The 15,267-nt window shown below is 27.7% G+C and overlaps 1 protein-coding gene across 3 annotated transcripts in view; it reads right to left on the reverse strand.

Moving 5' to 3' along the window:
- Positions 1 to 250: 250 nt before the first annotated feature.
- Positions 251 to 15,267, reverse strand: part of LOC135923321 (uncharacterized) — a 39,890-nt gene continuing 24,873 nt past the window's right edge. The window contains exons 15-23 of one of the 3 annotated variants that reach the window (XM_065458004.1): positions 14,076 to 14,230; positions 13,524 to 13,606; positions 12,685 to 12,772; positions 8,607 to 8,833; positions 7,673 to 7,842; positions 7,243 to 7,375; positions 6,170 to 6,610; positions 1,874 to 2,670; positions 251 to 1,150 (exon numbers count right to left, since the gene is read on the reverse strand). In XM_065458004.1, coding sequence (XP_065314076.1) covers positions 938 to 1,150; positions 1,874 to 2,670; positions 6,170 to 6,610; positions 7,243 to 7,375; positions 7,673 to 7,842; positions 8,607 to 8,833; positions 12,685 to 12,772; positions 13,524 to 13,606; positions 14,076 to 14,230 — 2,307 coding nt within the window. In that variant the 3' untranslated portion in view covers positions 251 to 937. Of the gene's footprint in view, positions 1,169 to 1,873; positions 2,671 to 6,169; positions 6,611 to 7,242; positions 7,376 to 7,672; positions 7,843 to 8,606; positions 8,834 to 12,684; positions 12,773 to 13,523; positions 13,607 to 14,075; positions 14,231 to 15,267 lie in introns of all 3 variants that reach the window. The other 2 variants (XM_065458003.1, XM_065458005.1) reach the window with 2 other exon arrangements.

Consider the following 15,267-nt stretch of genomic DNA (forward strand, 5'->3'; position numbering starts at 1 on the left):
ATAAAAGGTGTAAAACGCAAAAAAAAACAATTTAATAGAATTTTTGTTAGGCAAAGGTGTGAGGGACATAAATTGCAGCAGGTCCCCAAATGCCCCCCCCCCTATAGTTACGGCTCTGGCACATGAGGTCGATCATTTCTTTAAAAATAATATTTTATTTCATTTTCGTTTACCATTATTCGTTACTTTTTAAAGGTAAAATATATGTATTGATATGTAAAAATAAAGATATTTCTTATAAATAAATAAAATAATAATAACAGTATAACCCGCGTATATTACGTTTCGAGGGATCAGACATTTTAAACGTTAAAAAGGGGAGCAGGAAACGTTAATAAAACCGAGTAAAATTGTAAAATTATATTTATAGGACCCCTCGAAATGCTAACATGTTTGCTTATAAATAATATAAAAATTATAATTTTTCTTTTGACAAGAGAAATGGAATGAAATGGTATATATTTAGCGTTATTAAAAAAATGGAAACACACGTTATATCAAGTAGGTTATTTTTTTCTTCTTCAAGAGATTCTGTCGAACGAAGTGTTTAATATGTATAAATAATTCTGAAATGTAATATTATATTTTGTATAATTTGGTTTCACACAATTATTTTAAGGAAGGGAACAAAATAAATTTTTAAATCAAATTAGTTAATTATATTTAATAATCATCATATGTATAAACCCGTGTTATAAATTACTGTTTAAAAGTCAGAATAATAATTTAACGAAAATATAAATGGTAAAAAAAAATGATGTATATCATTAAAAAAATAATGCACATTCGCGATAATTAAAGGCCAGGATTGAAAGATTTTGAATACAGTTTTATTATCCTTTCTTAAAAAGTCGTTAATGAAAATACAATTTAACATTGATTTTTTATAATTAATAGAGTAGATATATTCCATAAATTTTTAAGTAGAAATCATAAATCATGTTTTAGGGAATCTACTAGCCACGTGTCCAAGGGTAAACTCTTCGATTTCTTCGCTCTCAGCTCCCCCATCTATATCGACGGGCAGGGTTAAGGTTCCGTTAGAATTATCAAATTGAAAATTTTGGGGAACTTTTCCGACCGATACATTTTTACCTATATCGCTGAAGGTGAAATCCAAGTTTTGTAAAGGTTGGCGATGTAGTGGTTGCTTGAAAATAATATCGGACTTAAAATAATATGATAAAAATATTAAATTGAGATAAAGTCCTGTGCTGACCGATCCAAGTGCAATTCGACTAAATCCGGGTATGCCGGACTCGGACAGCATTTCCTAAATTTATTCTTTTGTTTTCCTAATGTTTTTATTAATATTATTATCAAGAATAAGACAAAATTGTTTATTATCCTCCAACACTTATAATTTATCATATATTTTTTAACAATCTAATATAAAATAATTCGAATTGACCTATTTCAAAATATTTTGGATCGGATCTATAGGACAATTTTTTAAATTTTATCTCTCAGATCGGACCTGAAAAAATAGTTCTTATGCAGAAGATTAAATAAACTGATGTTTTTTTAAAAATGTATAATTAAAAGTAATCGAAAATCGATGAGAATAACAAATACAAATAATTTGGAGTTTTTGTTTTGAATTCTCAAATTTTTGAATAATTTTTTTAAAAAATTAGCTTTTTGTTATTTTTTCCAGCCCTACATATGTGTAAGTCACTGATCTTTACAATATCTTATGTATAATCACCCCGTCATAACTTTTATCTTTTATATAACGGGATATTTTAAACCTAAAAGTCAATGTCTTTTATTTCAGAGGTGGGACATTTTCTTGTAATATAAATATAAATATTGACCAACCATAAATTTGAAAAACCAAAATAAATAATAAAAAAGCACTTATAATAAATACCTTTTCATCTAAATCATGATGCCCGTTTAATTTGGAATGTTCATCAATAATTTCGTTCGCTTCAATATTTCCAGACAAAATACCATTTTTTACATCATTGACTAGTAGTACTCTGTCATCAATTTTATTACGATTGATTCCCCGTGCTATCATGGCTTTTCGATTATTTTTGCCTTTATTACCGGTCACATTAAAATAATCTTTCAAATCCAATACGTCATCTTCCCCATCCTCGGTGTCCTTAATTTGATTTAGAGTCGAAGTTATAGGTCTCTTTTGCCTCGCATTTTCGATCTTCCCGTCAAACCTTTCTTCCTTTCCAATTTTAAAATCTTTGGGAGTAGTTAAGGGCAAGGTATCCCTATCGCTTTCGCTCGTTTCTTCGGAATCGTAATAATATTTAGAGGATCCGAACCTGCCGGATTTATTGTTTTTGAGGGGTTTGAAGAGAACAGAACTTTTCTTATGGCCACCGTTAAATCCGGTACTCGAGTTTAAACTCCCGCCTTTAGAATCTAAACTGAAATATGAGTTACGAGGAACTTTGGAATACGCGTTATTAGGTGCTAACTTTCCCCACAATCTGCTAACAAAGTTGATTCCACCAAACCTGCCAGAGGGTTTCGAACTTTTCTCATAATAATTGTCAAAGTCCAGGTTTTCGTTATTAAAATCTTCATCGTATTGATAAAGGCGATTAACTTTAAGTTTACGGGATGAAGTAGAGGAGGAGAAAGGATGAGAGGAACCAGCATCGTTGAATGGCGTGAAGTTGAGCGTTTTGGATTTCCGGTTAGCTGTGAATAAATTATAGAATTTTAGGCCTGACCACATTTTAAAAACTCGGGCAAGACATAGGCCTTGAAAATAAATGGAATATAAAGCAAGAGTTAGAAAGAATTTTGCTTGATAGATAAAAAAAAATTCAAAAAATTTGGAAATTTTTACTCCTTATTTATATAAATTTTTATATATTAAAGAAACAAAAGTTCATGAAGAAAATTGCTTGAAATAATTAAAAAATGATTTTAGCAAATAATTTAAAATTGAGGAATTCCGAATAACATGACATATATATTACCCCGCTTCGTTGATATTTGTCCACTCTTATTTTTTAGCCTAATATAATTTTTAATTTTTTAAAAAAAATAGCAATATATAATAAACAAAATTCAACATAAATTATTTTATTTGATAGCCTTTATAACTATGGCTTATATTTGTAGCATTGAATTAATATTCTGGCACATATTCTGGGACATCGATTTCCATATAAGCCCCAATTTATTCTTCATAGGATCTTTGCTCTAGATCGTTGCCTTCTCTCTGAGCACACCCATAATGCTTTATATGGAGATGGTGGCCAATAAAATATTGATATTAGAATTGTTTAGGTAGGTTTTTATCAGAGACCTGCAGGCCCGGCCCTAAGCCCGGGTACCAGGGCCGGGCCGTATTTTAAATTTTTAAAGTATACCCGGGCCGGGCCTGAAATTTTTTTTAAAAATACACAGGCCGGACCGGGCCCTATTTTTTAAAAAAAATTATACAAAGTGAATTATTATATTCGTCAATTAGATATGGTTATAATGATTATATATAGTTATGATTAATATAATGTTTGGTGAAAGTTAACACTAGCTAACACTCATAGTATCTATTACATAATAAAATTGTAGTTTTCCTGCCATGGAATAAATACGCAAAGGATTAAATAATATATAATATATGTTATATTTTTTATTAATTAAATTATCATTTTTATAAATACATAGTATATTCTCAAAATATTATTTACACAATTTTTTTATAATGTCAATTTGTAATATACTAAATATCAGTTTAGAATAAAATAAAATATGATTGTTAAACGGCTCGTTTTGAGCCGATTTTTAAAAATGGCTAACTCAGTTTTTTATCCAGAAAAATATTATGCAAGCCTGAAAATTTTGCTCATAGAAGGAGCAAAGGTCTAGACATAAAGTATCAATATTTCGAGGCTTAGTCAATATTTTTCTGGCGAAAATATTGAGTTAGCCGTTTTTAAAAATCGGCTCAAAACGAGCCGTTTAACAACATTAGCTAATATACTTGCTTATTAAATGATAATACACGCCAAAAAATATAGTAAAATACAAAATAATCAATTTTTTGTATATACCAGGTCGAATATAATTTTAAAAAATTCCGAGCCGGGCATAAAAATTTTTTTAAAAAATCCAGGCAGGGCCCCCCCCCCCTTTCAAATTTTTTTTTAAATATCCGGGCCGTAAAAATTTTTTCTGAAAAAAAAAACTTTTTAATCTGGGCCGGGCCGTACATATGGTACCTCTGCAGGTCTCTGGTTTTTATGTTCTTCGCGGCATGACAAATCTTGTAATTTGCTGATGAATATCTTGATATTTAATAACAGCTTTATTATATTATTTATAAAAAAAATACATCCTGTCACTTTTACGTTCACGTACTCACATACCATTATACTATCTGGAAATAATCTCTATTTGTAAGAAATTAGTATGTAGCTCAGTGTTTGTATTACTACCATATTTCATATTGATCCAAAATTTATATCAAATTTTGATTCGTTTTTGAATTTCGTGTTCCCAGTGCTTTTTTTGTTTAATTTAATCTTTTTCTTTTCGTAATGTTAAAAATATATTTTTCAAATCAAACTCCGAATTTCAGCAAGAGCTATCTATATTTTAGATTTTAATATGATTACATTGATATTGTTAAAACTTTTATTTGGCAATAGTATATGACACAACTCTACTTTTAAATATATTTCTCTAACAATTTTCATCACATAGATTAAAGATTAATTTTTATCTATCAACATTATGTGCATTTGCTTATATTCTCTCTTAAAAAGGCCTTAATATTTAGAAGTATCTTTAGCTTATTAAAGTTTTTTTGCATTCTTTAACATTTGTATTAGTTTTGATATGAAATAAATCATTTAACAATTTTTTTTTTAAAATTGGACTGGACCTAATTTTAAATTGACGGTTCTTGCTTAGAAAAAAATCGGGCGGACATGTCACCTAGAAAATTTTTTTTAGATTGGGCCAGAACGAGAACAGATCCGATGTAAGGCTAGTCATATCTCTAATCGTACATTGACTTATGACAATTGAGTGTGTATGTTTCTGACAGAATTCCCTCCCTTAGATTAATATAATATTTGTTGTCTCTTATATAGATTTAAAGAAAATGAAGGTTGAAAAGATTATAAATTGATTCAAAAATATAATATTTTTATAAAAAAAATAGAATAAATAAATTAAGCTGGGAAAATTATGTGGTGATCATAGCTTGATGAGCGAATATTGGATCTTTTTGTAAAAATTTTACAACAAATTCTTTTTCTTCTTTTTTTTGTCCTATTTTTCTCAAACTGTAAAAAATAAATTACTCAAATGTAATAAAATTTCGTTTAACGTATCTATAATCTTTTATAAATGGCAGCCCTTCTTTTGTTACTAGCATATAGTATAAGTTTTGGATAACTGTAATTTTTTTAAAAAGTATTTGTAAGAAATTCTTGCAATTAAAAATGTTATTTCTTTCACCTTTATTGCATATTGTAAATTATAAAAACCTATTTTTAGAATTATTTTCTTAAAAATATCTTTGACTCCAGTCCGGAAATTCATAGATTTTTCTTCTTGCCTTTAATTAAAACCAGTAGCTGATTAGAATTTTTTTTAGGAAAACCACGAGTTTTTAATATATTTTTAAGTTTTGAAAAGTGCGTAAAGAGAAACGCGGAAAGAAAATGAAATATTTATTAAAAATATAATTTCCTAGTAGAAGATTAAGAGATTATAAAAAAAGCTTTACCAAACTTATAATACTAAAAATCTCAAGTAAGTTGATTAAAGTGATGAGACATAACATCCTGAAAAACAGATCAAAGATTTTAGAAATTACAAATTATCTATCCTTGATATTAAAGCTTTGAGTATTTGTGCATTTATTAATGAGGCAAGTATTATCAACTCCAAATTTAATATGCATAAGATGATAATTTGAAAAAAACTTATATCTTGTTTTTAATTTAGTTAATCTAAAAGAAGAAGAAATAAGATATATTATAAGTATTTAAATTTATATTAATATTAATAAATATTTTAATTTTTTTTAAAGAGATTAATAAAACCAATCAAGAAGTGATCTGGTATCAATGAAGCGAGGTATTATATATAACTATTTCTAATCTAACTCTTATTCGAAAACTTAGTTTTTTTAAATAAAATATGTTACATTTAGATATATATTTTTTTTAACTACCTTGTTTTCTCATAACGCAAACTATCACCATGGTAAGTGTTATAGGCACACACAAAATGGCGATTATAAGGAGAGTAGAAAAATTGAAGGCTCTTTTTATACCTTGGACCAATCTATCTCCGGTCTTAACTATCGTAACATCCTCATTAGATCCATTAATATTATTAAGATTTTTTGCGCCAGATTCGTCTTGTTTCAGCAATAAATTTTTGTCCGATGGCGATATATTATCATAAAGATTGGGGTACATTTTACCTAAGGAGTCTGAAACATCGGAAAACTCGTTATCGTAAGGTTCTGGTGGGTTATAATCTTTTTGTTTAAACGAAGGAGGAAATAGAGGAGGCAAGGAGGGAACACCGGATTTTTTAACGGAAGGTCTTTTAGAGGTAGAGAAATAGATGGGTGGAATAATATGTGTGGCGGAGGGAATCGAAGTCACTTTCGATGAAAATTATATGTTCGCAAATTAAAATAAAAATTAAAAAAATAAAAACGATTGAATAATTAAATTTCATATAATACAATGAAATCATTTGCCATAAGTACTCTCAACTACAGAAGGTCACAGTTCGGTATTTAGTCGGGTTGGACCTATATGTTCGGATCGAACCGTGGTCTTTAAAGAGAGAGATCCAGATCGTTGTGCTAAATAAAAAGACCGGTTCAACTGGTCTTTTTATATTTTTGTTATTCTGAAAATATTTTGGTTTTTACCTAATTTAATTCTTGATTATTAGGACTATAAGTAAAATGCTTCTTTGACAGCCATATGGTTTTCATATTGCCAAATAAAAATGAACTAAAAATTCATACAAACTAGAATAACTCCTTTAGAAAAATAATAAAAATTATATTAATTGAATAGTAAAGCAAACTTAAATATTAATAAAAAACCGGCCCAGATGGTGGTCCTCAAAAAGGACGCGACCGGTCGTTGATCTTCACTATCCTGAATCTGGGTATCATCCAAGAATGGTATTTCTATTGGTCATAATCAATGGACGTTAGCATTGGATGCGATAGCAACAATGTAACGATATTATAATAAAATTAAATTAATCTCATTTTACGTGAAAGAGAATATTTCCATAATTTTTTCTCTCCGCCCTCGATGTTCTCTATGTATATATCCAGGAAATCGTTATCAACTGATAATTCAGCCGTCATATCATGGGGTTGAGTTAGTTTAAATTCTGAATTGGCCTTTTTTTAAAATTAAAGTAAAGTATAATGTTAAAATCCACTAAACGGCTTGACAGGACCTTATTTTAAAACTAGATGGTGCTTGGGAATGTATTAAAGGAGTTTTTTATCATTGTTTTAAAAAACGTCCTAGTTGGAAGTCGACTTAAACCCGCGTGTATGTTTCTCGAGATTTAAATTTTTTAAAAACGGAAGGCAGGTCAAAACCAATGCTCTATTTATATCGATTTAAAATCAAATACTTGTCCTAGATCTCGGATAAAAATAAAATAATAAAACAAGGTAGAAAATTTTTACTTGATTCAATTGAATTATAGACAACGGTCTAACTATACTATTGACTAAAGGATTTCCCGGGGCTGAGTTGTACACCGAAATCGGGTAAATTAGCACAGCGGGCGCCAGCGGAGAAGATTCAAATGGGTTTAGAAATGTAGTTCTCAATACGAGCAAAAGCCCTTTTATTCCTAAATATTAACAATTTCATTAATTACAAAGATTTTTTCCTTAGAATCACATTTGTGGAAAGGAGAAGGTTAGAAGGAAACAACCATTTATTTTACTATATTTAAAAAATTCATATCGATAATTTATTGGTGCTAACTGATGTTTAAAAATTCAAACTTCCCGTTATTATTCCCAAATTTAAACATTTATATTTTAAAAATTATAATTAACCCTCTTTTTGAGTTTAAAAAAAGGCATAATATAATGATATTGAGCTTTTATTATTATTTATATAAATATATTCAAGATTGTACAATCACATTCTAATGATGTGGTGCTTGGTGTGCAAAATACATATCTTAAATAGTAATAAAAATATTATTTATTGTTAAGACATGTTTTTATTTTTTTACATTATAATATATAAAAATTTTGATGGATATATTTTATATTAAAACGCAGGATTTAAAATAAAATATTACAATAATTTAGTTTTAAATGCGGGTGTGTACTAAAAAATATTTTAATACATTTAAAACAAAATCAAATGTAATTCTTTTTTTTAATTAAATGGTTTATTAACAGATACTAAACGCTGTCAAAATGATGGCACTTAGTATAATTTACCTAATTTGGGCTCCTGATAAATGGAATTTAAAGCTAATTGGAGAAACATTTTTGGAACTAAAATAATCCTTATTTATTACTGTAAATTTCCTATTTATAAAGGTGCTCGAATTAAGTTGCCAATGAATAAAAAAATTAAACGATAATATGCTTTAACCTGAGTCTATATATTTATCGGCCATAGAATTGTTCAAGGGTAAATATTTGAGGGAATATATCCTACCCCTTTCCGAGGTTGGAACGACTAATGAAGGGCATTTGAAGTTTACATTTGTTTCATCGTTATTAGTGGAATCCTCTACATTTCCTGAAAGTACCAAACATATAACGCGACCATTTTCTCGATCGGCAACGAATAAAAGTTGATAGGCTTTGTCCGTATCTCTGTGGTATATGAATATTATCACCGTAGGTGTAAATCATAATTCGCAATGCCTTTTAGCCGCATTCATAGAGGTATACAACACGATTTAATAGCGGGTCGATTTTGTAAATCCGTTTATAACAATTATTAAATTAATAATTTTTTAAATTATCATGAATAGAATTAAATATTAATAAAGAAAAATTGATCCCAATCGATCTGCTATCAAATCGTGTAGGATCGGATCCCACTATAAATGCGGTGTTTTGCATAAAAAAGATAATATCCCATTCAATTAACACATCATATAGTTAAAAAATATTACTTTATTTTTTATTTTTTAAAGAACTTACCTTTTCAAACTAACTTATATACATGAAATAATGTATTATATCTAGATCTGTGCGCCCCCGGCTCACGCCGGCATTTTTATTCACGCCGGAAAAGCCGCCGATTTTTATTATGGTGGCGGCGCGGCGTGTGTAATTTTTAGAAAGCATATTAATTATATTTATATATTAAATTATTATTATTTTAATTTGAACACTAAGATTAATAAAATTAAAATATGAATTGTATTCTATTGCTATATATAATAGACTAGTGTATATCATTTATATTCATTCATACATCATATTTTATTTCCACAAACAAATCATATTAATTATTTTATGGACTTGAACGTTTTAAACCACCCTATATAAAATTATGAAATAACAACTCTCTCTACTAATCTTAAATCAAGTTATGCCTGGAGGTACTTTGGAAATCTTATTTTGAAGAATGAAAATAAGAAAAGCACAATAATGCCTGATTATATTTATTGTGAACCTTGCTTAAAATTGGCGAATAAAGATTAGGAAGATTCGAATAAACATAATTCATTTTCACACTAATTTATTTTTATTTTAGACTTATATTTATATATATTTTATATTTTAGTTATGAAATAAAATGTTTTAGTAAAAATATAAGTACAAGTAATCTATCTCGGCACTAATTAATTATCACAAACTAACAGAAAAAATGAATAATAATAAATCCATTCAAAGTCTAAAAATGTTTTTAAAGCCAACATCAAGATGCAGCAACAATATAAAAGATAAAAAATGGCTCATAGGTTAGTATTATTATTTATTTAAAATTTTTAACTGGTTTGTAATATTAATTTTATTATTTATTTTGAAAGTTCAAAACAACTAAATTTTTAGTTTATTTATTGCCAGCTCTATTTTGAGATCTTTTAATGTATAAACCTAATATATAATTTATTAAATTAATTATGTTTCATTTCAACTCTAAATATTATATTTTTTAAATGTCTTTTTAATGTATAAACTTAATATAATTTATTAAATTAGTTATGTAAAACTTTATTTTGAAAGTTAAAACTAAATCAAATTTATAATTTGTTTCATTCCAGCTCTAATTATTTTGATGTTTTTTAAATATCCTTTTAATGTTTAAAATAAATATGAAATCTAATAGGGTAAAATTATGTTTTGATGTGCTGCTTAGATTTAATGCCATTTGATTCTATAAACAATAAAGAAATGACAGATTTTCTAAAGGTCTAAAATTTATATAAAATTCCTATAAAATAGAAATATAAGATAATTGATTCCTCGTCAGAATTACCAAATAGGACAACCATTAGTTGGGGTGCACGAGACGATATTTATTTATCTATAAAGGCGCATGTTGTAAATCTGATTGATTCTGGACCAAAATTTTGGTTCTATCATTTTTGATTTATGGACCTATCATTTCAAGTGTCAAAATTATATCACATTATGTCTTCATCATTTAGATGAAAATTTTGATTTAAAATATTTTACCCTAGCAACTAGAAATGTGACTCAAAAGCATACTGGGTGATATCTGAGATTGATAGTATTGAAGAGGAGTTCCATTTAAAAGCCAAAATAATACAAATGGTAACTGATACTGGGGCCAATGTCAAAAGAAGCGTCAGATTAGGGGATTATGAGCATCATTTATGCTTAGGGCATGGACTTCATAATTTGGTTACAGTTGATGGCATAAAAAAAGTTACCAAAATTGATATTCTCATTAAAAAAATTAGAGAAATTATTTCAGCCCTCAGATATCGTGTAGCTGATTTGGAATGTGAAATTGAGGCTGAACATCGTAAATGTCTGCAGTCAATTTATGAGACAGGTAATATCTTGGATATTGATGATTCTGATCCATACTTTGATGACCATTTTGATATGTCTGATGAATCGGATAATAAATATGGCATTGCACCAACCAATCTAATTAATGCAAAAACTTTAAAATCAAATTGCCCTACCCGCTGGCATAGCATATTAATTATGCTAGAAAGTGTTAGCAGTGTAAACAAAATTCCTATAAATAATGTTCTAAATAAAATAGGAAAACAATTTTTAAAACTCTTTAATAATGAATGGGATATGATTGATGAGCTTTACGCAGTATTGAATCCATTCCGAGAGTCGGTGGAATTTCTTTCCTCCCAAAAAGGATCGACAATAAACTTAGGGTTATTATTTCACAGTGAAATAGAAGCTCATATACATATATTATATGCTTAGAAGAAAATATGAAAAAAAAGCTTGACCATAGGTTTCCCATTACTGAACTTCAAGTTATTTTATATTTTTATTAATAAAATTATATTTTAAACATTAGATATTAGCAACTCTAATTGATCCCAGATTTCAAAATCTCAAAGTTGTTTCAGAATATTTAAATTCGAATTCTACGACATCATTACAATTTTTAATTCAACATTTAAAACTTTTAGAGCATGATAGAAATGCACAAAGTGAAATTCAAGTTGAGGATAATGGTCAAACATCAAGCTCTTATATAGCTAAATTAGCTCGTAAACATTTCCTTCCAAGTAACGATTATAACAATATTAGTAATCTAGAACAAGAATGCCATATTTTGCTCAGCCAAAATAATATCCCAGAAGAGGATGCATTAATCTTTTGGAAGAAAAAGCGACTGGAACTTCCTATGCTTGCTAATTTAGCTAGAAAGGTTCTTTGTATACCTGGAACCAGTACACCGAGCGAAAGAATTTTTTCCATTGCTGGATTAATACTCAATGCTAAAAGGACATCTTTATGTCCCACAAATCTTGATAAAATACTGTTTATTATAATTTTGCTAAATCTGAATTCTGATTTATTATATTTCATACTTTATATTTTGCTTGCATTCCAAATTTATTTTAATTATAATAAAAATCAATAGAATATTTCTTATATGTGTTGTTGATGTGACTCTGATCTGAGTAAAAATACAATTCCTTAGTTTATTTCTGAGAATGAGAAAATACATAAATTTAAATTCGAGTGAGACAGGAAATTATTTATGATCAATTAAACTATGTTAACAATGTATTAGAAAAGATCGTCCAAATAAATTATAAAAAATGTAATAAATTAATTTATAAATTAAATTTATTAAAAAATAAATTGATTTATAAATAAAATTCATTAAAAATATTTTAAAATAAATCGCCGCCGAACGCCGATAAAAAAATTTAAAAAAACCACCGCCGTTGATTAAGACATCGGCGCAAAGGTCATATTATATCTAATATTTATATTTACTTATTAATATTAAATTTTATATAATATAATTTATATTGATAAAAATGTATAATCCCCCTTCCCCCCCCCCCCCAAAAAAAAATTTAATTAATTAAAAAAGGAAAAAGAAGTAAAGATGCGGATTTATAAACTAGCTTTATTAGATAATGCAGGAACTGTAGTTGGCTTCTTTTGAAAAAGAAGTGTAACAACTCTGGCAAATGTCACGAAAGAAATAATTTCTAACCAAAATTTATTATATAAATTTCAGGATTCAAAACCTTCGACTGCGTATCGTAATTTTATCGGGTTCTATATGGGCAAGAGCTAATGAATGTGGAACCTTCATATAATCCCTAGTTGGAATGGCTAAAATTTTTTTAAAAAGAACATCTTTAATTGATAAAATATTTCAAAATAAGCAATGTTAATTTGTATAATATATTTATTTTAATCGATTGAATATCATTAAGCTTAAAATTTTATAGAAAAAAATGATCTTGTTCAATTTTAATATATAAATCAGAGATCTGCAGCCCCGAACGCCCGGGTACACGGACCGGGTCGTATTTTAATTTTTTAAATATAACTGAGCCGGGACTAAAAAAACATTTTTTAAATACCCGGTTCGGGTCGTATATTTTGAAACCAAATATTTTAAATTGCCATTATTAGCTATAAAAATTAAAAATATATATTATATATTTTTAAAAACGGGCAGGGCCTGAAATTTTTTTTAAAAAAATCTGCGTAGAGCTAAATATAAAACCCAGATTTGGCTGAAAAAAAACCCTAGCGATATATTAAAATGGTATAAAATGAAACAATTTGTCTAGTCACAATAAAATTATAATTTATTTTATGAGATCCAGCACACCCTATGCTTATAAGTGTTATAATGATGGATCGGGGAGGGGAGAATCATGTATGGCATTTTACGATATAACCCGCTTTTAAGTCACTGCTTTAATATTTATCGCTTTTCGCCTTTTTTTCCGGGCCCCAGAATTCTTATAATATACAAAGTGTATCATTTTTCTATGCTAAATTTATAGTCCAATAAGAACATTGTAAGCGATTTATAATTGTGTATATAAATTGTGAAATTTTTTATGCTAACATTGGTAAAGATTGGTGGGTTGACCATATTGGATGATGAATTTCCCATCGGAAGAAAATTTAATAATCCGAGAATTGCAATATCTATAACAACATTTCGATTAAAAAACATAACATATATATTTTAAATATAAATCATCATATATGGTTTTTCCAATTAAATTATTTCAACTTATTTTATTTTTCCATTTAAAAAAAATATGTAATTTTTGTAATCAATTTCAAGTTATAAAAAAAATCGCGTTCAAATTTTAAAGTTTTTTTTGGATGGTAATTAGTTAACATTAGTTTAAAAAATAACTATTTTAAAAACATGATAATATTTTTAAAAAATTCCAAAATAATATAATTTCAACTCAACTATTAAATATTCGATTCATCTAAAATGCAATTTGAAGTTGCATATTATTCTTTAAAATTTCTCTTCATTGACTTTACAAACCTGACCCGACATAAATTTGAAAAATATATTATATAAACCCAGGCTTTTTAGTATAAAAAATAACTATACTACTAAATAATATTTAATATATATATCATTAAAAAAAATAACCCATCAGCAACAAAGAATTCCCCGTTAGGTAATATGGCTATATCAGTCGGTTTACAAAAGTGAGTTGCGTCGTGCCCAGGTTGGAAGGGTATCCCAAGCTCCAAAAGCTTTTTGGGGGATGGTAATCCTTTCTTGAGTGGTGAAAATTTGAAGACCTAATTATTATGTTATAAATTGGTATTTATGAGTGATTGTTTAATGACTATTTACCATTCAGCGGTAAGTTTGGGGGAAAAAAATAACGTGTGGCATAGTGGGGTTGATAAAACCTTTGTTTTTAAATATTTTAGATCACACACAAATATTTACATTAAGCTTGGATATTTTTTAACACTTATTAAAAGTTAACCTTAAATTATTTTTACAAATATCAATTTTGAAGAGTTAATCATAAATAAAAATATTATAATCAGGGTTTGGTATTAAATATGGTCAAAATCAATAAATGTTTTTTAAAATTAGAATTCACTTTATTTGATTATATATTTTTAATAGAAAACACAAAATTTATTAATAAATATCGAATGTATATAATTATATCTTAATTCAATAAAGAAGTAATTCATTCTCGCCTTCTGATCCAGTAGAGAATTATCATCACAATCTACATTTTTAATTAAACATAAATTATGATATATTAAATAATTTCCCATTAGTCGAAGTATTTTTTATTACAGTTTTTTGTTTGAATATTACCCCAAACCGACCAATTTCCCTCTGAAGTAGTTGAACTAGGAAGTAGAGAAGGAGAATATAATATTATGCAGCTTCCCTTGGACGGAATGGTGAGCAAGTCCAATCTTAAAGCCGAAATCTGATTAATGCTTATAAATTCGACAGAATTTTATATCGACTAAAATTTTATGAGCATCACCACCTTAAATTCCTAGTTCCTTTATAATTTAGAGATGGTTAATAACTCTAGAATGTAATTTTTTATAATTAGTATATTAAATAATTATTTAAATTGCATTTTTAGCTCAGCACAAAAAATTTGGATTGCATCTTCTTCTACTCCGTTTAATGGCGATTTTCAGGTTGCCAGTTTCCAAACTGATTTTCCTTCTCCATTTCTGATGATCCTGAGCAACAATATTTGTAAAATTCATTTTTATCATATCCGTCGCTATCACTTTTATCCAAGTCATTTTAGGCCTTTCTCGAGGTCTTGATCCTCCTACTTCCATCGAGG

The sequence above is a fragment of the Gordionus sp. m RMFG-2023 genome, chromosome 2, assembly GCF_954871325.1.
Source record: "Gordionus sp. m RMFG-2023 chromosome 2, tfGorSpeb1-WG-v2, whole genome shotgun sequence".
NCBI classification, from domain to species: domain Eukaryota; kingdom Metazoa; phylum Nematomorpha; class Gordioida; order Chordodea; family Parachordodidae; genus Gordionus; species Gordionus sp. m RMFG-2023.